General features: G+C 40.6%; 1 protein-coding gene across 1 annotated transcript in view; it reads left to right on the top strand.

Moving 5' to 3' along the window:
* Positions 1-21,797, top strand: part of LOC124279515 (unconventional myosin-VIIa-like) — a 754,149-nt gene that overhangs the window by 354,012 nt on the left and 378,340 nt on the right. The window contains exons 26-27 of the mRNA XM_046715341.1: positions 9,743-9,932; positions 20,080-20,177. Coding sequence (XP_046571297.1) covers positions 9,743-9,932; positions 20,080-20,177 — 288 coding nt within the window. The remainder of the gene's footprint in view (positions 1-9,742; positions 9,933-20,079; positions 20,178-21,797) is intronic.

The following is a 21,797-nucleotide window of genomic DNA, read 5'->3' on the forward strand; positions in this document are numbered from 1 at the left end:
CCTCACTCTCTCCTCATACACTGAGCCCAACATTTGAATTTACAGGGAAATCCAAAGTGTTATGTCGGGAGGATGGGAGGGCTTACCTCATGAGTCAGGATAAGTATAAAATATCAATTTTACTCTAAAAATTACATTTTTGTGGAACACAGCCTATGTTGGGTGAAGGAGGTTTGTCACCTTGAGTAACACAGGAACCATTTCGTAGAGGAAATCCCTTTACAGTTCTCATGCGAATGACTTACGTCAGAATGAAATAACCTTGATATTCCAGACTTAATGCTATTTGCATCTGAACTAACAGGTGCATTGGTTCTAAGAAACCCTTCAGCATTATCAATGGCCAGTTGAATCTCATCTTCAACAGTTCCAATTTCCTTACTAGTTTCCTGAACTTTGTCAGAGTCACCAATCAAGTTGTAAGCCTCTAATTACTCAACTATGATACCTATAGCCTTGCTCTGCAGGGAACTAACCTGGTCTATGGCATTCCTGATTGTTTTTACGATCTGGAGTCTCAATCTCAACTAAATTCAACAATTTGTTCTTTGCTTTAGTTAAAGCTGACTTTGATACAGTCTTCTGATGCTTAAGTTTGGCTATTCTCGGTTCTATGTCGCCGGGAGCAACCTCTACCATAGCCCCAGCAGTTTGCTTGGAATCTGACATAGTGAATAGTTATTTCACAGTAACTATTTCTATGTCTTAAACTAATCTAACTGAACTAAATGCTAATACAAACTAACTGAATATTCTAACCAGAGAAAGCACGCTCTGCTACCAAATGTTGAGCAGTTGAAATAAACAATGTTGCAGAGCTATGCTATGTAACTGAAAACCTAATCGACTAAAATTTTGAACTTACCTTTGGCCTTAACAAGGAACTAAACGTGACAACTATTACCAGTGAGAAAACTATGGATGATTTACAAGTAACTAAACGTGATTCTCTTAAGTGATTCTGAATGAAGAAAATGAAATTGGAATGAAACTACTAATAGTCCATGGGCTGATATAGGTGACCCTCCCCCCCTGGGAGAATTTTGAAGACTATATTTTTTTGAAAGCTTATCATATGTACATTCAAATTCCAGGTGTTTGCAGGCTGGTTGCAGGGAATTTTTCCTGCAGTGACCCCCAAACGGGGTCAGGGTGGAAAAAATTTGGGAAAATTAGTTTTTGCTTTTTTTGACAAAATGCATTCTAATAACTGCTTTCTATCAGGAACTATAAAAATATTTAAGGTTTATTGATATGTTATAGGTACAGGAAGACATTTACTTTGAAAAATGCATTGCGTCTAAGGGAAAAATTAAACTTTATAGCTGTTTTTGTACACTTTCTAGTGGGCAATTGTTTTAAGAAGGTATTCTTGTTTCAATAGCTCTAAAATGATCAAAACTAATGTTAAAGCTATACTTAAAGCATGAAAAGACTTTGTGATGGTTTATTGTAGTCTGGGTGCTGGGGATTTTTCATGCCCTGACCCCCCAAGAGGGGGGCCAGGGGTAAAAATTTGGAAAAATGAGTTTTTTTCTTTTTCACAAAATACATTCTAATAACTGCCCTTTATTAGGAACAATGAAAATATCTAACATTTATTATTTAGTTAGAGGCACAGGAAGACTTTAAATTTGAAAAATGCATTGTGTCTAAGGGGGAAATCAGACTTGAATGCTGTTTTTCTACACTGTCTAGTTGGCTGTTGGTTAAAGAACCTATTATTTCTTCAATTGCTCTAAAATGATCAAAATTAATGTTACAGCTATACTTAAAGCATGGTGGTTTATTCTCACTTTGGCTTTTTAGATGGCGAATCAGTATCTGTCACTCCAGAGAATGCTTTGTGTTCATCACATTAAGAAGCAGAAACTAGAATCATTCTTCACGTTTTGCATGTTGATGCTCAGCATCCTTCTGCTGCACAAGTTGTGATATGATCAGATGATACAGATGTGTTGATTCTGCTTCTGAAGGTTGTTCAAATGGTGAAAACTTCTGTTCTATTTGACAAAGGCACTGGTGACAAACGATGACTTCTGGATGTACAAAGTATCATCTATCTGATAGGGTCCACTCTGTGTAATGTCCAGCCAGCCCTTCATGCATTTACAGGACGTGATACCACCAGTGCCTTTGTCAAATGCGGCAAAGTTCTCCCCATTGAGCTTCTCGAATCTCACCCTGAATTTGTGAATGCTTTATCCAAGATAGGACTTTCTGATGAGATAGTTACTGACTTGTTGAGGTCTTTGGACTCATTTGTCTGTCATATGTATGGTCAAGTCACAAACGATGTAAATGAGGCTCGCTACCAAATCTTCATGAAGAAGTTAAAACCCAAGGGAGGACAGACTATGACAAGCTATGATGATGTAGACATGAGACTCCTTCCACCTTGCGGAGACTCCCTACACATGCACATGCAGCGTGCGATCACCTGGCCTTGATCTTGGTCAGTGCAGACAAGAATCACCCTAGTGTTGCTCACCCTGTGCGCTATGGGTGGCTGAAAGGGGGAGTAAATGCTCTGAAATGTCAATGGACCATAGGCAACATCCTTCCACAAGAGTTGACAGGCAAAATATCCAGCAAGATCTTAGATTTGAGTAGAACGGAGGATTCAGACGAAGTTGAGATTGAGAGTCTTCTGGACACAATCTGATGATTCGGCATAAAGGTACATAAATATAAGTAATGGTAACTCAATGTTATAAAAAGCCAAAGTGAGAATAAACCACCATGCTTTAAGTATAGCTGTAACATTAATTTTGATCATTTTGAAGCAATTGAAGAAATAGTACGTTCTTTAACCAACAGCCAACTAGACAGTGTAGAAAAACAGCATTCAAGTCTGATTTCCCCCTTAGACACAATGCATTTTTCAAATTTAAAGTCTTCCTGTGCCTCTAACTAAATAATAAATGTTAGATATTTTCATTGTTCCTGATGAAGGGCAGTTATTAGAATGTATTTTGTGAAAAAAAGAAAAAAACTCATTTATCCAAATTTTTACCCCTGGCCCCCCCTCTTGGGGGGTCAGGGCATGATAAATCCCCAGCACCCAGACTACAATAAACCATCTCAAAGTCTTTTCATGCTTTAAGTATAGCTGTAACATTAATTTTGATCATTTTAGAGCTATTACAACAAGAATACCTCCTTAAAACAATTGCCCACTAGAAAGTGTAGAAAAACAGCTATAAAGTTTAATTTTTCCCTTAGACGCAATGCATTTTTCAAAGTAAATGTCTTCCTGTACCTGTAACTAATCAATAAACCTTAAATATTTTATAGTTCCTGATAGAAAGCAGTTATTAGAATGTATTTTGTGAAAAAAAGCAAAAACTAATTTTCCCAAATTTTTCCCACCCTGACCCCCTTTGGGGGGTCACTGCGGGAAAAATCCCCTGCACCCAGCCTGCAAACACCTGGAATTTGAATGTACATATGATAAGCTTTCAAAAAAATATAGTCTTCAAAATTCCCCTGGTGGGGGGAGGGTCACCTATATCAGCCCATGGACTATAAATACTGCTAATTGTCTACCTCTAGACACTACTATTCTAACAACAATGTAACGCTCAAAAGCTACATAACGCCACAAGAGCAAATGAACTTACAATTCTAACAATGCCTAAAACCGAATGGCACGAACGGACGAACGGGGAAATAGCAACGAATGGGCCGGTGTATCGTTGACCACCGTCTTATATATGCAAACCTACTTCGTATTTCACTTGCACTCATTTCCCGGGTGTATTCAGGTGATACGACCAGTTTGCACTGGGTGTGATTGAGCGAGCAGTTTAAATGAAAACCTAAATGTCTTCAGAACAACATCAGTGAAGTATAAATACTGAATTCCAGTGGATTTGGATGTGTTGTCAGACACATCCTTGAGCGAGGGTCATTCAATGTCGTTTGGAACTGGGCGTTAAAACAGTTGAATTAATCGAGCCGGTTTCCCTTTCATCTGCATGGTGACTGTGAGATGGTTTCCAAGCAGGGACTGGCCAGATTAGAGTCGCAAGACTTTAATTTACTGGGGCTCTCTGGAAATCAGGGCTGTAGGGATGTGTTCGGGCGAATGGTACAAGAGAGGCCAAAAACGTTGTTTACAGTTCATTCGTCGATAATTACGATTAATTTAAGGCAGAAAACAAACGACGGTGACCTAAATTACGAATCCTCGCACAGGGCTAACTGGCGCGCTGTTCTATTGATGTGTCTGCCCCCCTACGTTAAGATGAACGTTGCCAGAAAAAAAGAAATTATAACAGTTGGATGATGGTTTACGTTCGGATTAAATATCTTCTCTGAATTATTTTAATTACATCTGTCATTAATGTAAACCATATGGGGCAATATGAACGTCGCATTTCTACTACCAACGTAAGTACAGTACGTCCAAATGAAGCTGAGTAGTCAAGCGACATTCCACGATTGCATTGTGGGAATGTAAACATTGCGAACGTTACCGTGTCGCTGAAACCTTGTGAGTCGAATTGACACATTTTAACCGTCGTCAAACATAAATGTAATGTTTCCACCAGTGATGTTAGCTGCGTGAAGCAACAGCAAACCAAGAAACTGGATGCAACGGTGTAGTTTACTGTAGGAGGCCGTATGAGGCGATGACAACTGACATGCATCGTGACATCGCTTACATTGTGACGTAATGTAAAATGGTTCGATTACGAGGGGGCACACTAGAATGGCGCAGTGACGGGATAACGTCATTCAATTGTTACGTCATCAAAAAACTATACCTTTATTGTCTGATAATGTATTATTATTTTTTTGATTGTTCTAACCGCTAGGCATCTTAGAATTATTGTTTTGTTTAGAACGAGCTGAACAGATTATCAATAAAAATGCTAAACTTCTTGGATGCTTGTTATTTTCACACAGAGAATTTTGTGTGTGTCATGTTGATGGCAATTGGTCAGATGTCCTTCATCTTTATCAAAGCGTCTGTGGATTGTGTTCTGAGTTTTGTGACTGGATTTTCTGCACAATGTGTCATATTCAGTATCGAGATAGGTTTTAAGTTATGTTGTTGAAAACAGATGATTAAAATTTGTTTTATGTTGCAGGTTGTGAGGGTAATTGAAATGTAGTTGGATTTTATATTTTTGAATGAGTCCTTTTCCTTTGTCTATGCAGAACTGACTGCAACAGTAATGTATTACGATAACTGTGGTTATGATAACTATGTTTCATCTGTGCGTAATTTATTGTTTTCATATAGATTTGGGTATGTTTGGTTATTTCAAGGTGTTGGTAATGAATCCTAGTTTCTTCAAATGTTTAAACAAGTTGCAGTTGACATGTTTATATAGTCATGGAATAGTACAATTGAAGAAAGTTCAAGGTATAAGCTGTACAGACTATTTAAAAGCCTTTTAGAGCCAGAAAAATATTTAACTATGTTAAGAAATAAGAAACACAGAAATATTCTTACTAGGATCAGAGCGGGCATTTTAAAATTAAAGGTTAATGAGGGAATGTGGTTGGGAGTTGATTTTAATCAACATATTTGCCCCATATGTAATAAAGGAATAGAAGATGAATTTCACTTTATACTTATATGTGAATGCTATAATAACTGAAGAAATTGCTATTTACCACAAATGTACAACGACAATCTGTCTACCTATAAATTTAATCAATTATTATCTTCTACATCACTGAGTTATTAAATAATCTTTGTAAATATTTATGTTTGAGCTTTGAGCTACGACAGCGGCTGGTTAATGGATAATATATTTGTATTTCATCATGACTCTTATGTTAAATTTAGCATGTTTATAGTGTACCCATGGAGCATTCATCATTGTAATAACTTTTTGTATATGGGCCGAAGGCCTTCATACAAAATAAAAGACTTGACTTGTCTTGACTGCAACAGAAACTTAGTGTTAAGCTGCAATGCCATGGACCAATTTTACACATTTCCATGAAAAGAAGTTACTATGTCTGAATGGGTTTTTATATTTTTTTTATGGGTAATACTTTTATCAGTTCTCTCTTTCCTCATGCAACCTTTTATGTATTTTAGACTTCATACCCAACATCAAATTACCCTGTGGTGAGAGTACTTAATTAGTGACCTATGCCCGGGCAAATTTGAACAGTGATAAGGATCCAATGAACAGGATGCAGATTGCGTGGATGCTGCTCATTATATCAATCATTGATTTATCAGATAGATAGAGACTCAGATATATCACACCCTGTAATACGCACCAACGATAAGACGTTTGCTTGTGGCCGTTATGGTTTGCTGTGTACAAAGTAACAGCTCACTACGGCTGAATAACATTGGTTGCGTCACAGTGACAGGTACATTTTAACACATTTATACACTACATTGTAAAAATCTTGTCAATCATAGCCAGTATTGAGATGAAGTATTTGAAAATGAGAATGTAGTTGTTTTAAATGTGAATTTACGAATTTTTGACCCTTTGATTCCAAACAGTGTTGATGCTTTCGATTTTGTTTGGTTATTGTTATCCAAATTTGTCGTAAAGAGAAATTCAACTTGTATATCTATTTTCACGAAGCATTGCCATAACATGATTGTTGACCGTAATATGTCGGGAAAGGCTGATATGACATAATATTCACAACATTTGATAAATTTAATGCTTCGGTCACTAATGGTAAGCCATGTGCAAAAATACAGTTTGCTATGGTGTCTGTTACTGGTTGCTAATGGTCACCACAATAGTGAAATCAATACATTAACATTTAGTACATTCAGCTGTCAAAATAACGGTATATTCAACAAACACATTCAACCCGGTTCCATTTGACTTGCATTCTCTCGCGATTGTCACCGAAGCCAATCACTTAATGCTGGAATCTGGTATTCCTGTCTTTCAGACCTTAACACAAGTGAGCATATTGTGAGAATCAAGTATACAAAACTGTGGATCTGTACTTTTTGGTTGACATTTCGGTTTTGAATACTAAAACCTTGGAATATCTGAATCACCAACTTTTACATCATTTCTGAAGAGAGATGTGGATTGCCATTCTGCATATCGGGTAGCATACATCTCATGAGCCCAGATAATGTTCAGAGTGGTCTTTTGGAACTTGGACACTACGTTCTTGCACAACACTTTCAATGGTTGAGGAGACTTAGTTTTTCTTGCTTTTGTGGTTGGTTCAAATTTGTTATTAACCACATCATACAACTTTTGACTTAACACACTCTTCAAGCGATGGGTCTTTCCTAAGATGGTTACCATCAAATATTGTAAACAAAGCTGCATTTCTTTCTTGTTTAATATCTGACACAGGCATTTGGGGGAACTGAATACCTCTACAAATTGCAGGTCACTGATACCGAGATGATTCTTCCTTGTAGGCTTGCGGTTCTCATTCCGATACTTCTGAAGTGACAAATATATCAGATTGACCTACTCTTCTGCCTTCCTGTGTGTGGTCTTGACTTCAGAGACCACTGCCCTCAAAGATTCACTTTCCTGATCCTCAGTGGTATCAGAACGATCTAGCGTGACAAGGTCCTCATGCCCATCCTCACCTGATGTCATACGGTTACATAGCTCTGTTCCTCTCCTGCATCACGCAAATCCTTCAAAGTTTTGTCATCAGGCACACTCAAGACATTGTTTGGGAGAATGTCAATGCTCATATTTACACCTTCTTTGTCACTGAAATCATCATCCCCTTATATATTATCATCTATGCTATTCCCGGTGTCAGGAACTTTCTTCTGCAATAAATCTTTTGCCATTACAAAAGGTTTCTTTGAACTCTGTAAACCATGTACAGTGATACAGCGGTATTACATGTCTCTATTTACTTTCTGTAGCGGTTCTTCGTAATTTGATACCAGAAAGACATTTCACATGTTGATTTCTTTTAGAATTGTTGGTTTCTTTGTACTTTTGGAGTCTTCAAAAACATCCTTCTGTAATTGCAATAGGATCAGTGGCTTGTCATCATGACTTCTAACCACGAATCTACTCCACTGGCCATCAAAACAGCAAACTGGTGTATGAATATTTCACTTTTCACACTCTTCTAAGACAAACCTTATGAACCAAAACAATTTGCCACTAGCAAACGTGTCTCCACGTGTAGCAAGCTGTAGCCTCTCAAATTAGAAATGCGTCTGTAACTTCACTATTTACCGGTAATTGAAATAATCCACACCCAATTGCACACATACATATCGTAATACTTGTCACCTGGTATTACATTGGTTTGTGAAATGTATGTTGTTTTGACAATTAAAACCAGACATTATTTTCCATTTGATGCCCAAACACACCAAATAACATCTAATCTTTACACAGTTCATGTAAAATTTGGTCAGATTTTTAGATCAGGTTATTACATTATTATTATGCTATCAAAATCCGATACATTTGCCTTCAAAAAGCATAACGTTTGGCTTGATCATGACTTACTCAATTTGTGTGGCTAGATCACATGGTTAAAAGTAGTTTTAGCCGTAGCGAGCCATTACTCTGTACATACCAAACTGTAACGGCCACTAGCAAACATCTTATCGCTGGTGCGTTTTACAGGGTGTATGTACAGGCAGCAATCATGTGTCTAAAATAAACAAACAAATTGTTGCATGCCAATTAGGAATTGTTTAGGTGAGGTGGGAATATTTCGCTCATGTGACGACATGCATGCGTATGTGTGACTGCTTGTACTAGCCCAGACTTTAGCTGGTTTTATAGTGCCAGCTCACTGAGATACCATGCCACAGTTAAGCATGAATAGCCCACTCAGACACATTATACTGACTCCGAGCTGACCTGTCCTTGTTGTACCCAGTAATGCCGAGCACCGGGCAGGGACCAACAAGTACCATATTTTAACGTCTTTTGGTATGACGCGGTCGGGGATCAAACCCGCTACCTTCTGCTCTCCGGGCGGACGCTCTAACCACTACACCACGGAAGCAGTCAGGAATTGTTAATGGTACTGGTATTCTCATGATGGCAATCACTGGGTTGTCTATTCCAAACTGATCCGTGAAGATCCGGGGTAGAATAGGTCTTCAGCAACCCATGCTTGCCACAAAAGGCGACTACGCTTGTCGTAAGAGGCGACTAATGGGATCGGGTGGTCAGGCTCGCTGACTTGGTTGACACATGTCATCGGTTCCCATTTGCACAGATCGATGCTCATGCTGTTGATCACTGGATTGTCTGGTCCAGACTTGATTATTTACAGACCGCCGCCATATAGCTGGAATATTGCTGGGTGCGGCGTAAAACTAAACACACTCACTCACTCTATTCCAACTCAGTTATTTACAGACTGCTGTCATGCAGCTGAAATATTGCTGAGTGTCGCATTAAACAACAAACAAAATAGGATTGTTCAGAAGAAAAATCATTTAAACAGTAAGTGAGTCTTTGTAGGGTGTGTCAGCTTGATGTGGGAGCAAAGTCTGGAGTAATGTAAGTCTCTGAGTCACATGAGCATAGGGTATGGTGTTGAAATATCTGAACTGGAAACTGGGGATAACTGGGATTTGAACCCACTTCTTAGATGACTGGGCCACCCAAATAGAAGGCATTCTACAAGTGTCAGTCGAAAGAACGCCAGGACTTCCCAGTGGTTTGATATGATATATCCCATACATGTATTTCAGTTTGTGATATTCACAAACAGGCATATCAGTGCCTTTGTCTTCTTGTTTAGCTTTTGTCTTTAAACTTTGATTTTATTTGTTTAGCTTGGATAGACTGTCAGCACAACCAAGCAAATATGAAACAGTGAACAAGAAGGGCCCAAAATTAGCATTAGGAGGAAGTGATGCAAAACTGGTGTTCAAGAAAAGAGTGTACCGGCATGTTCACGATATTCCAAATGACCCTGTGGAATACCATCTTTTGTATGCTGAAGCTGTGAACAAAGTTGTGAAGGTAAGCTTGTTGCAGTTTGAACTTGATTTGAAGCTGATTAGGAAAGACTGGCTGATGCTTTCTCATATTTCTTATCAACTTGTCCCCATTTTCTGCAAAGGATCCATCATCTTGATCCCTTAAACACTACACAAGCTTTCCAGATGAAAATGACATCTTCCAATGTTAGCAATTATTGGTCTCATATCAGCTGAACAAGTACCTCAGCCTCTGGTCTGTAAGAATGTCTGAAATGAAATTACTGGTGGTTTGCTGTGAGGATTTGTCTGAATTTAACAACCACCATACTTTGTTTTTGAAACCACTTCAATATACCTGACACTTGGACATCTCAGGGGGATATTATGTATATCTCTTTGTAACAGATGAAAATTATTTTGACACATTGACCAGTCATGTCCGTGGTCAAGGTGATCCTTCAGATCATAACCTGAGGAAATATTTGAGGAAATATGAAGAAGGGCTACATGTACCAAATGACCAGTGTGTAAGTTCACAATCACAGTTAACATGATTTGAAAAGTAATTTTGGCATTTTCACTAAATGCTTTTTTGTTCTGTTATTTTTTTAAAGTCTTTTTCATATCATGTATCACTGTAAGAATAAATTCAAGGATGAGTGATGAAAATGTGATGATATCTATTGTACTGTTACCTACTCTAAAAACGTTACATGTTTGTGACAACTCCAATGTCCATATGTTGTAACAAGATGAAATTTGGCACAAAGAGTGCCAAAGTTTGGGACATTGGTAAAGGGCTTTGGTGCAACCTGCAAAGGAGCCTCTTTATCGGAGCTGAATGCAAGACTCCACTGTTCCAAGCATTATGTGATCATCTGGAAGATCAGACTGTCTCGAGTTGTGGTCAGATGATCAACACAGTTAGCACATCAGCAATTTAAGAGTTAAAGGCTCAGAATATAACAATGATTCATGGACAGGAAGTTTGTAGGATGTGCAACTCATTATTTCCTCAGTCTACAAAACAGTGGTGGGCAGAATCAGTGAACAACTCATTTCATTATACTTTAACTGAGCAGAATCTCGAACTGCACCTATTTCAAGGGATGAAGCACTCATCTGGAAGACTGGTCTGTGGATGGATGAGCCCCACAGCTGTCACATCAACAGAATTAAAGACTCGGGCCTTCTGGCCCTAATCGACCTTTTGAGACCTTCATGCTCTGCCTCCATGCTGCCCTCAGTGACCTCTCTTGATTATGAGAGTTCAGTTGCTGAGGAGCGTAAGGAGGTAGACATGGAGGATGAGGAGGAGGGTTTAGAGGGGGAGGTCTTGTACTTCTTCGGGTCGTCCCTGAGGCAGGTCTGCGAACGCATAGCTGAAGAAGTTCTGATTCAGGTCACTGTCCCTTTGCAAGAGCCTGACCCCACAGAATTCCATCTCCCGGGGGAAGCCTTTGTCCCTGTAGGGTCGCTGAGGCAAGGCTGCAGATTCTTCCATCGCTGGTGAGCGAGGTGGTTAATCCCCTCCTATCTAGTATGCACATTCCCGCTTTGACCTTCCGGAGCTTAGCAAACGTTGCCAGTTGGGTACCAACGACTCTTCAGTTTGAGTTAAGTTTGCCGTGGTATTTTCCGTGAAAGACCGACGGTTATCAGTTACAAGTGGTTCCTGAGAAGATTGAGATTCCATTTTTTAAGCAACAATAGAACATTTTAACTCCTTTATTTTGGAAAAACTCCTATTTTCCAGATCGTTTAAAGCCGAACCAGAAGAGGAATTAATGTCCTCCCTAAATGACACCAACATAGCCGAAAGGGAATTATAATCCAGCACAGGTGGGGGAGGAGCACAATCCGGAGTAGCTGGATTTTTTTGGTTGTTCAGATGGCGGCAATTTACGTTTTTTGTCGCGAAGTCTAGCGTCGTTCATAGATTTCCAGTCTATTTCAGATAAGTCCTTACACAACAGACAACGCGTAGCTAATGCACATGGAGGATCAGTAGAACACACCAAACACAAGGAATGAGGATCTTTGTCAGGTTGCAAACGTTGACAACCCAAACATTTCTTTTGAGACATAACTCAAGAACGCACGTGGCCTAACAAAATGGCGGCAAAAATTTAGACAAGTTTTCACTGGAAATTAAAGTCAATTATACAGTGAGATAGCAAAAAAACAATTGCCTTAACACAATGCGACAGTACTAACCTAAATATACTGTAGAACATTGAAGTTGAACAAAAAGTTGCATCCAAGGAAGTCTTGAAAACACGTGCTCACTCAGTGAGTACAGAGGAAAATATGACATGGGTAGAGAGTCACTGGCAGGAGAGCATTCAAGGGAAGTAATCCGAAGGGAGCAAGGGTTATCTAGGTAAGGATTACCTCCCTTTGTTATTAATTTTTTATTTTTATCTAAGGGAGTCTGTAACACATCACCAAGTGACGGAGGAAAAGGCTATCACAACCAAGAGGGAATGTTTACGCCTATAATTGCCTGGGTTGTTGTTCTTGCTACCGGCGGCAGTTCAATGCGTTTGTAAATGTTGTTTTTCAGTTGCAAGGCGTACAGTTCGCCATCAACTCCAGGTTTGTCGAATGCGCGCGTGTCCCCGAGGTCGGAGATCGCTATGTTGGCGCATTTTAGAATGTGTGTTCCTGGACCTTGAGACTCTGTCATTGTCGTATGTGCAGCGTCGCACTGAGATATCCAATACTTATGGGATCGTGTTTAATGTCCAAAGCTGATATTTTCAATTCCGTGATGGTGCCTCTGGTTAATTTCTTGTACTGCCGCGACGAAAATGATTCGGTTCTGCCGTCATTGTACTTTTCTGTTTTCACCGCACGGCTCTAAGCAGTGTGGAAGGTCTTTCGCCTTGAACGTTGTCGGTCGTGCTCTGCTGATTGAGATGAATTCACAGTTTGTGATATGGAATAAGATAGGTAATTTTGTGCCAGTCATGGTGGTTTTCGGTGGTATGTCGTTTGACATAAACCCGAGCGTTCTAGCAAACAGACGAGTGAGTCATAAGTCGTTTTTTCCGTTGTTGACTAACACGACCATGCCGTTTGAGTCATTCATTTTAAGTTTGGCACCCACGGGTTTGAAGATTTCTTCGTTCAGCGAGCACATGCTGTAATAGCCGTCCGTTATTTGGTTGTGTTTGTCGTTGACGAACAGCTTGTTGTTGCTGCCGCTGATGTTGATCCATCACGAGTAGTAGGTGATATGGCAGAGCACGACTTCGAGCTGACTCGACATATTATCGATGGCGTGAAGCAGTTGAACGGACAAGCCGCTCGTTACTCCTGGAAGCATTACGTACATATTGAAAGTAGATATGTATACTAAAATTAATATAACAAACCCGGAGTGTTTTATACTAAAAGTGATAATATAAGTTCTACCGATCTCCCGCAATTTTTTTTTACGGGTTTTCATTCACGAAGGTGAAAACGGTACACGCTTGGTTTAACAACCCGATGCAGTTCTGGCAGAATCAATTCAATTTCGCCGTGTGGTGCACGACCACCCGGTGCGACGTGACTTTGAGTCGGTCTTTATTCTCGTTTCACGTGTACTACCAGATCAGACGTATCCTGAAAGAAATCAGCACCCCGATTCCGCAGGCCAGGCGTGGAATGCCGTAAACAATCCGTATGATCGACGTGCGTACGAACGCTTTTGCGGTGAATTCGAACTATATCCGAAAACAGTCGATTGGCGTTTGCCAGGTCGAAACCACGGTTTGGGGGCATTCCCATCATTCACAACATGTGTCTCGTGGAAGCCAGAAAACAGCTGGTGAAAGATTGGGGGTTACAAGTCGTATCATTATGTCATGACAAATGAGTGGAACGACAATTACATGGCTTTCGACAACAGCAAGGATTACCGCGTTTGGAGTTTTGAGCGCGGACAATTTGGAAAATGTTCATGCTGGACACTTCGAAAGGGTTTACTCGTGTCGGTGTCGTCAGTACGTGTGGGCCGTGCTGGGCGCTCAGATGCAAACACGTTCCAGCATCATGGGTGAAGGGACAGCTTACGACGCGCAGACACAGTTTGTGGCTAACGTTGAGGACGACGAAAGACTACAGGTTTTTTATCCAGTCTCTGACGTTGCCTGATGATGGGCTTTTTGGTGTTGGGCTTGGTGGTGTGCCGCCCGTCAGCGATACCACCAGGGATCGATATGATGAAACCCAAGCCGTCAGAACGCTGGCGATGGTGATCCCTTGTTCCCGGAACAGAGTTCGGATCCTGTCGGCCAACGTGGTGTCCTCATTCAAGACTCTGTCGATGGTTTCGCGCACGCAGCTGATTTACGATCGGAGGGCTTCCCGGTTGGAGGAAGTGGCTTCCAATCAGGTCCATCTCTCGTCTTCCAGGTCGCGCAATCTTTTCTCGATGTTTTTCGTGGCCTTGTCGCCCAGTTTTCTTTCTTTTTCTTTTTTTCTCACGAGCGATGTGCTCGTCAATTTCGTTCAGTTTACCCATGTTGTTCACGAGTTCTTCGCGCATGTTTTTCAAGGTTTCATCTAGACCATGAAGTTCCTTAAGGGGAAATTCTAAACCGGGCAAGGGGTCGTCCCAGTATTGGTTCAATAATTTTTCGGGGGCGGTGGGGTAGCCTAGTGGTTAAGGCTTTCGCTCGTCACGCCGAAGACCTGGGTTGGATTCCCCACATGGGCACAATGTGTTAAGTCCATTTCTGGTGTCCCCCGCCGTGATATTGCTGGAATATTGTTAAAAGCGGTGTAAAACTTAACTCACTCACTCACTCAATAATTTTTCAATTTGTCCGACGCTTCTTTGGCATGCTTGGGCATTTCTCTCGGATCGGTGCCAGCACCGAGTTCGGGTCTTACGTTTTGCAGATCTCGGACGACCTTCGGCGGAAGTTTGAGTCGCCGTAATCTCCCAGGTTTAATTCGTTGCGGATCAGTTGACTACCGCCACGGCGACTGGCTAGTGTAGGCAGGGCTAATGGTTTTCTTGTGTGTTTATTCATGAGATCGACCTCCGGATGGGCTTTCAATCGCAGCGTCCCTTTGTTGTCGATTTTGAACTTCAGATAGGCGCGACCCAATGGTTCGACGTAATTTTTATCCCGCTTTAAGGCATCGTTATATTCGTCCACGGCCTACATTAAAAGTTCGTTTCCCACAGTGTCGCCCATGAACGAGGTATCCTCTGCTGCTGTGTCGTCTAAATCTAGGGTAGATCCTTTCCGATGATCGAGAGAGCCGCTCGGTGTCAAAGCCCAATCACAATCAAAGCCAAACGCTGCTGGTTCGATTCCCAAACCTGGGTGCGAACAACGTCATCGTCCCCGGCACTGCTCGACTGGCTTTTCACATCACTTTGAAGTCCACAAATGACAAACGCACGATTGTGCACGACCTGGGTCGAGCCATCATCAAGATAACCACCATCAAAATCAGCGGGAACGAGGTGCTGAGCATCGACGACAGCAACGTGTTTTACTGTTACACGGACCTCTGGATAACCATCGACGAACGCAATAACATGTTGTATCAAGGACTTTGTTGGGCTACCTGCAAATCCAATGACATCCGTGTGGGAAGAGCTTTCACGCAAGACAAGCTCAATGGGATGCCGGCAGGGGACAAAGCCGTCACCGAGGCGTACGGGAACCAGTTTTGCATACCGCTCGGTCACACTGGGCGACCGGCTGGAATATGAATTCACGTTCAACGACTACGGCAAAGTTATAATCACGCCGGACGGCACCGAGGCCAGCTACGTCATCGACAACATCTCTCTGGCCTTCACGGGTTGGCACACGAAGCACAGCGTTTGGGTTCTGAGTCAGAAATTCAACTTGGTGCTGAAAGATTTGCAGAAACAGACGCGATGAGTCGCCCTGTTTCACTGCGAGGACAGGGATTCGTTCGAGGACTGCTTGCGAGAAAACGACGTGATCCCGACCAAACAAGAACGAGAACGAGTGAAGAAACAGCTCGCCGAAACGAAACACGCCAAACTCCTGTTGAAAACCGACCAACCAGTAACGTATAAAGTCTGCTTGGTTAAGCAAAATATTCTCACAAAATTCTAGCAAAATTCTAGCATAACTCAAGCGAATGAATGTTCAAAACTCTCGTTGTGTGCAACTTGACTTTCATCTCGCTGTGTTTCGCGTGCATCAGATTTGATTTTATTAGACTTAAAAATCGTTTGTTACATTATAAGATTTTTTCAACAAAATAATTCCAGTGTAATTTTTGAAGCAGATAATTTTATTTTCCCTTGTCTGAAGCATAATTATTTTGTTTTTAAATCCCAGACACCCTACAGTCACCCATTTGACGTAAAATGAACTGTAATCACATATTTTTTCTAAATAATTCTTAGTGACTGGTCATATATTTATAGGGGTGAGTTTGCTGGCTGGAACTGTATGAAATTTTGCTGTCAAATAGTATTCTTGTTAAATGATATGGTCTATTGTTAAATTTATTTTGACCTCAAGCGGTGCCTCTGTTTCGCTTGATTCTTCTTCTTCATCTTCAGTGGAAGATTGTCTTGCAAGATGTAAGATCGGATCGTATTGATACGGTCTAACATCCATTTCAGAAATGACATCAGGAACATCTTTTACTGCTTCAGCATCCACGGACACTGTTAAGTTGTAAGGTAAAATCAAAGAGGAAGCCATCAGCAACAGGCACTTATGACGTCAAGTCACGTGATACGCCCTCTGCTCATTAACTCTTGGGTGTTTCCGTAATAGGCGGAAATACGAGTACGTTTTTGTGTTTTTATTGCTATTTTACAAACTTTTTGTTCAATTTTAATCACAGAATGTGACTTTTAGAATATCCTTTACAATATATCAAAAGTTTTGTTTTCGTTCATATTCTCCTTTAAGTATGGGCTAGTACAAGCAGCCGCACATACACATACACACACATGCACGTCGTCATATGAGCGAAATATTCTCAAGCATGACGTTAAACCCAATTTCACCTCACCTCACCTCACCTCTGTAAAAACATCATAATCCCCTTTCTCGACGACATGTGTTCATTTGACAAACGCTGTACAAGCCTATGATAATGCTTAGCAATTGCTTTCAAAACACTTTAAATACTTCTTCTGATTGACACTAAAGGTAGCATCTCTAGTAAGAAAAGCTAATATTTGCTCAGTACTACTAAATTGGTTGAAATAATAGGTACAGTGCGATTTTTAAAAGTACAACACACATGTTCGTCCCTCGCTGAATAAGAGGTGCTTTCTGTTGACGAATATATGTGGCTCTCGCTGTGAGATCTTTTGCGATCGAGTTGCGGTAGTTGTAACTCTATGCGACTCAAGTAGGACAATGAGGACCTATTCAGGACCATTGACATCAACGACTACACCTTGGCATTAATCAGAGAACGTAATAAAAGAAGAGGAAGAAGACATGAGGTTTGGGTCCGAAACTGGCTCACACCTGTGCAGAGACAAGAGTACTATCAGTACTACCACCTTGTTCAGAGGTTGAAGCAGGGGAATCCATCTCAGTTCCGGAACTACATGGAGCTCTTTGATGAAATTTTAGAGAGAATAGGGCCCATCATCACATGAGAAGGAACCAATTACAGACCCTCTTTGGAAGCAGGGTTGAAACTCTCACTGGCATTGAGACACTAAGCCACTGGTGACCAGTTTCCAAGCATGACCTACATCTGCAGGGTGAGCAAGTCATCAATACACTGCATGGTACCCCAAGTTTGCCGGTCTATCGTGGAGGCCTACAGAGATGAGGTATTCAAGACTCCAACTACACCATAAGAGTGGAAGGAAATAGCCAGACAATTCAAACTTCGATGGCAAGTGCCTCATGCCATAGGGGCCTTAGATGGAAAGCACATCAAAATCCTGCACAGAGTGGAAACATCTACTGGTGTGTCTACAAAAGTTGCTTCTCCTGGCGCTTGTGGCCCACAACTACAAATTCTTGTGGGTGGATACTGGAGGTCTTGGACACCAGTCAGATGCCCAAATCTTTAATGCATCTGATCTGAAACATCGCTTGGACACTTGTACACTTGGTATCCCCCCCCTTCTGAGCCTATTGAGCAAGCTGGGCCTGACGAAGACTTTGAACCAAAGAACCTGCCATACTTCATATTGGCCGATGATGCTTTTGCCCTAAGAACATATCTAATGAAACCATGGGCCAAAAGGAACATGACCAGGGAGGAATTGATGTACAACTACCGCATATCCAGAGGAAGACGTGTAGTCGAGAATGCTTTCGGTATCCTGGCTAACAGATGGAGTTGTCTGATGACTGTGTTGTATCAAGCCTCCGAAATTGTCCACACCATGACAGAGTGTTGTATAGTACTTCACAACCTCCTGAGGTCATTGTCCACACCATGACAGAGTGCTGTATAGTACTTCACAACCTCCTGAGGTCGAGGTACCCAGGCATCATGAACGGGTGACCATGAGGATGAAAATCACAGACTCATCTCAGGTTGAATGGAGACGAGGGGTACAACTGGATGAAGACAACGCTCCTCCTGAGCCTCAAAACCGTGACCATAAAGCTGTGAGGTCTACTTTCACTGTTATTGATAAACATGTCAGACTTTTTATGTTTGTTATTCTTTTACTTACGCCTGCACTAAGTGGGTCAAGTTGGGTTTGGCAACGTGGTTTGGGGTTCCTAACCCCAAGTAATCTACTAAGAGAAAGAAGTAAAGGAACATAATCCTTGTATATACTAGCCCAATCCAAAGTACAGTAACAATAACACACTTGTAAAGATGACCGCAAATAAAGGAGGATTATGTTTCCTTACTTGTTTCTCTCAGTATATCAGTGTCCCTGGTATATGTTGTTAGGTATTTCTTCAACCACGTATAAACAACGTCTCAACAACACATGGTTAGGGTTTGCTTACCCCAATTAATATACTGAGAGAAAGAAATAAAGGAACGTATCAGTTGACTACCGAAATACCAGTTAGACTTGTGAAGCATTCTCTTCCCACAGAGGTTACTTGTCATATCTTCCTACGTAACCTCTGTTCTAATACGGCCATATTTCCGGGTTCTCGTAAAATCACCTAGCGGCAAAAGATCGCAACACGAATTATCTCCCTTCTTTCTATCCAATCAGAACACGTGTTACATCGACTTAGATTCAACTTGACTAACACAAGCAAATGTGAGGCCACAAATATCCCCCATCTGGCGGGGACTTGTGTTGATGTTACACACAAGACGTTTAACGGCTAGCTTGTCCGTTGTCAACGAGGGCGATGGAGACGCCACTGATCCACCATAACATGACTGAGTTCTGTCTAGAAGAAACGTTTGCGCATCGCGCAGGGGAATAGGTTTAGTTTTCTCGAAGTATACGGAAATTACCGAGGCCTTACGAATGATCACTTTTGAAACAACGTCGCTGATTGCACAACTAAATCTGATTACCTCCAATCACGAGTCTTGAACGCTCACACCATGAAAGGGACGTATTAGAACAGAGGTTACGTAGGAAGATATGACAGGAGTAACCTCTGTGGGAAGAGAATGCTTGTGAAGATGCCCGGAAACATTTAAAAATAATATCATTAGTCAAGGAATATGTTCCATTATGTTTTTCGCAATAGGTTGCTTAATTAGTCTCACAGCGCTCGTGATTGGTCACGCTCAAACGCAGATCTAAATGCACTGTTCAACCAATAACTTGAAAATCTGTGCAGTGCAAAGTTTGGTTCTGATTTTATAAATTTCACTGAACAAAATAGTTTATGCTACAAAAGTGGCAGCATGAAGCTGTCGTAAACACTTCTACTTTCATGTATTCCCTCCTTTGTTTCTTTCAGGCATCGGCCATTGTAATTGGTTATTCCTGGTAATTAAGCTTTTAATTCCAAGTTTTCAGAGCAACATCTGAAGACAAAATGTCCATACCCTTCTTCTGCAGCTCTTCATCTTTCACAGTAAGATAGCTTTCGGAAGATTTCAGCCTGTTCAGAATTTTCGTTTCACTATTATATATTGAAAATTTATGTTATGCATCTTTTATCAGAGACCATATAATAGATTACACACAAAATTAACACTTGTTTTAATGGGATTTTTAGGAACTTGTATAGCAAATATTATGAGTTACTTATGTACTTATTTTTTGTATTTTTCAGTTGGATGAATTCTCTGTGTCTGAAAAAGTTGCCTTACAGTTGGCTGGTTTGCAGGCGCAAGTGATTTGGGGCGAGTATGAGGAGGACAAACCATTTAGGTAATTGTTTTGGTTTCACATCTGCAGATGCTTTTGTGTACGAATATTCTTTTTTCTTTTCATTATAATTTTTCTGTTTCACCTGACTGAAAATGCTTGTCATGACGAAGACCCGGGTTCCATTCACCACATGGGTACAATGTGTAAAGCCCATTTCTAGTGTCCCCTGCCGTGATGTTGCTGGAATATTGCTAAAAGCGACATAAAGCTATACTCACTCACTCATTCACTCACTCACCTGACTGAAAGTCAAGTCAGTTCATGTCCTGGCCTGGAGCTGCTTGTCTGCCTGTAAATCAAGTGACCTAATATGTCTTAGCCTGCTGGTATGCCTGTTGTTTGCTTTGTAAGCATCTATTCAGAACCCACTGCAACACGCTATACAAACAAACAAACTTTGGCTTCATAAACAAAGCAAACATTACAACATAATAAAATACTTTTTTACCAGATAAATTTCATATGTTTTTTCACACGAACTGACAAGATTGCGTACCAAACAATCTGTAAACAAAGAGATGATAAATGCATTGCTCTTTTTTCTTTTCAGTGTCAGTAAAAACTTTGAGAAGTGCTATAGTGTAAATAAAATAAATAATACCACCCGCATAATTCATATGAATAGAGCGGTAGCGGCAGTGTCCGGACACGGGCAGTACTCGGACACTCGTTAAACATATATTTATAGCTAATTAGGTTAAGCGTTAATGCGCAACATATACGCGCATAAATATTCCTCTTCCGCCCTGCGTCACAAAAAAATCGTCTGCTAGAGGTAACACTCATGTGCAAAGCATCCAATATCTACCTTCCTACTTGATTGCCACGCCCCCTGATAGTCTTACATTTCCGCTAAGCAACACCGTTTCCGGTTTTAAGATCATGTACTACTTACAACTTGTTTTAGATGAAATCTAACTGACATAAGAACTCTAGTGAATGCATGCAGCCGGCTTCGAAGTGCTATGGCGCCAAATTCTAAATATGGCCCATTTTGTGCCATGTCCAGCTACTGCCCCAGTGCATGACAGTAGAAAGGCAGTACTCGGACACATTTAAACTGACACATTTGAAATAACAATCTCATCCCCATTTCAATAAACAAATAAATTTACATCAATCCAACTAATTTATAAATAAAATCAAATTTAACATTAAACATAATAACATTATATTATCTTATATGAAGAAAATAATACGTTTTACATAAATCTTTTGCACTATTCCTTATTTATGTTCTAACGAATTGTAGGTTCTGCAACAAAATGAACATAAAAGACATTTAAACACACACTGATTATTATTTGTTATGTTTAAACAGATGGACTATCCGTTCGAAGTGCTGTTCAATCAACTTCATGCCTACAGTGGGCCACCGGGAATGGGAATAAATACGAATGCCCTTGAATACACACTCAGTACAAAACAGTTGCTGTATTTTCATGTATAACCGGGTAATTGGATTTGAAAAGCATTATCAATGACACGTTTAATATCACTGTGTATCTTCAATATAAAATCAAATCATAGTTAACACTTAAGACAAACATGTAAAATTTACAGCTATTGACAAAACAAAAGCTATAGACATAAAATATCGTACTAGTAGCAAGGAGACGT

This window comes from Haliotis rubra, unplaced genomic scaffold (genome assembly GCF_003918875.1).
Source record: "Haliotis rubra isolate DU_JTF1 unplaced genomic scaffold, ASM391887v1 Scf251, whole genome shotgun sequence".
NCBI classification, from domain to species: Eukaryota; Metazoa; Mollusca; class Gastropoda; order Lepetellida; family Haliotidae; genus Haliotis; species Haliotis rubra.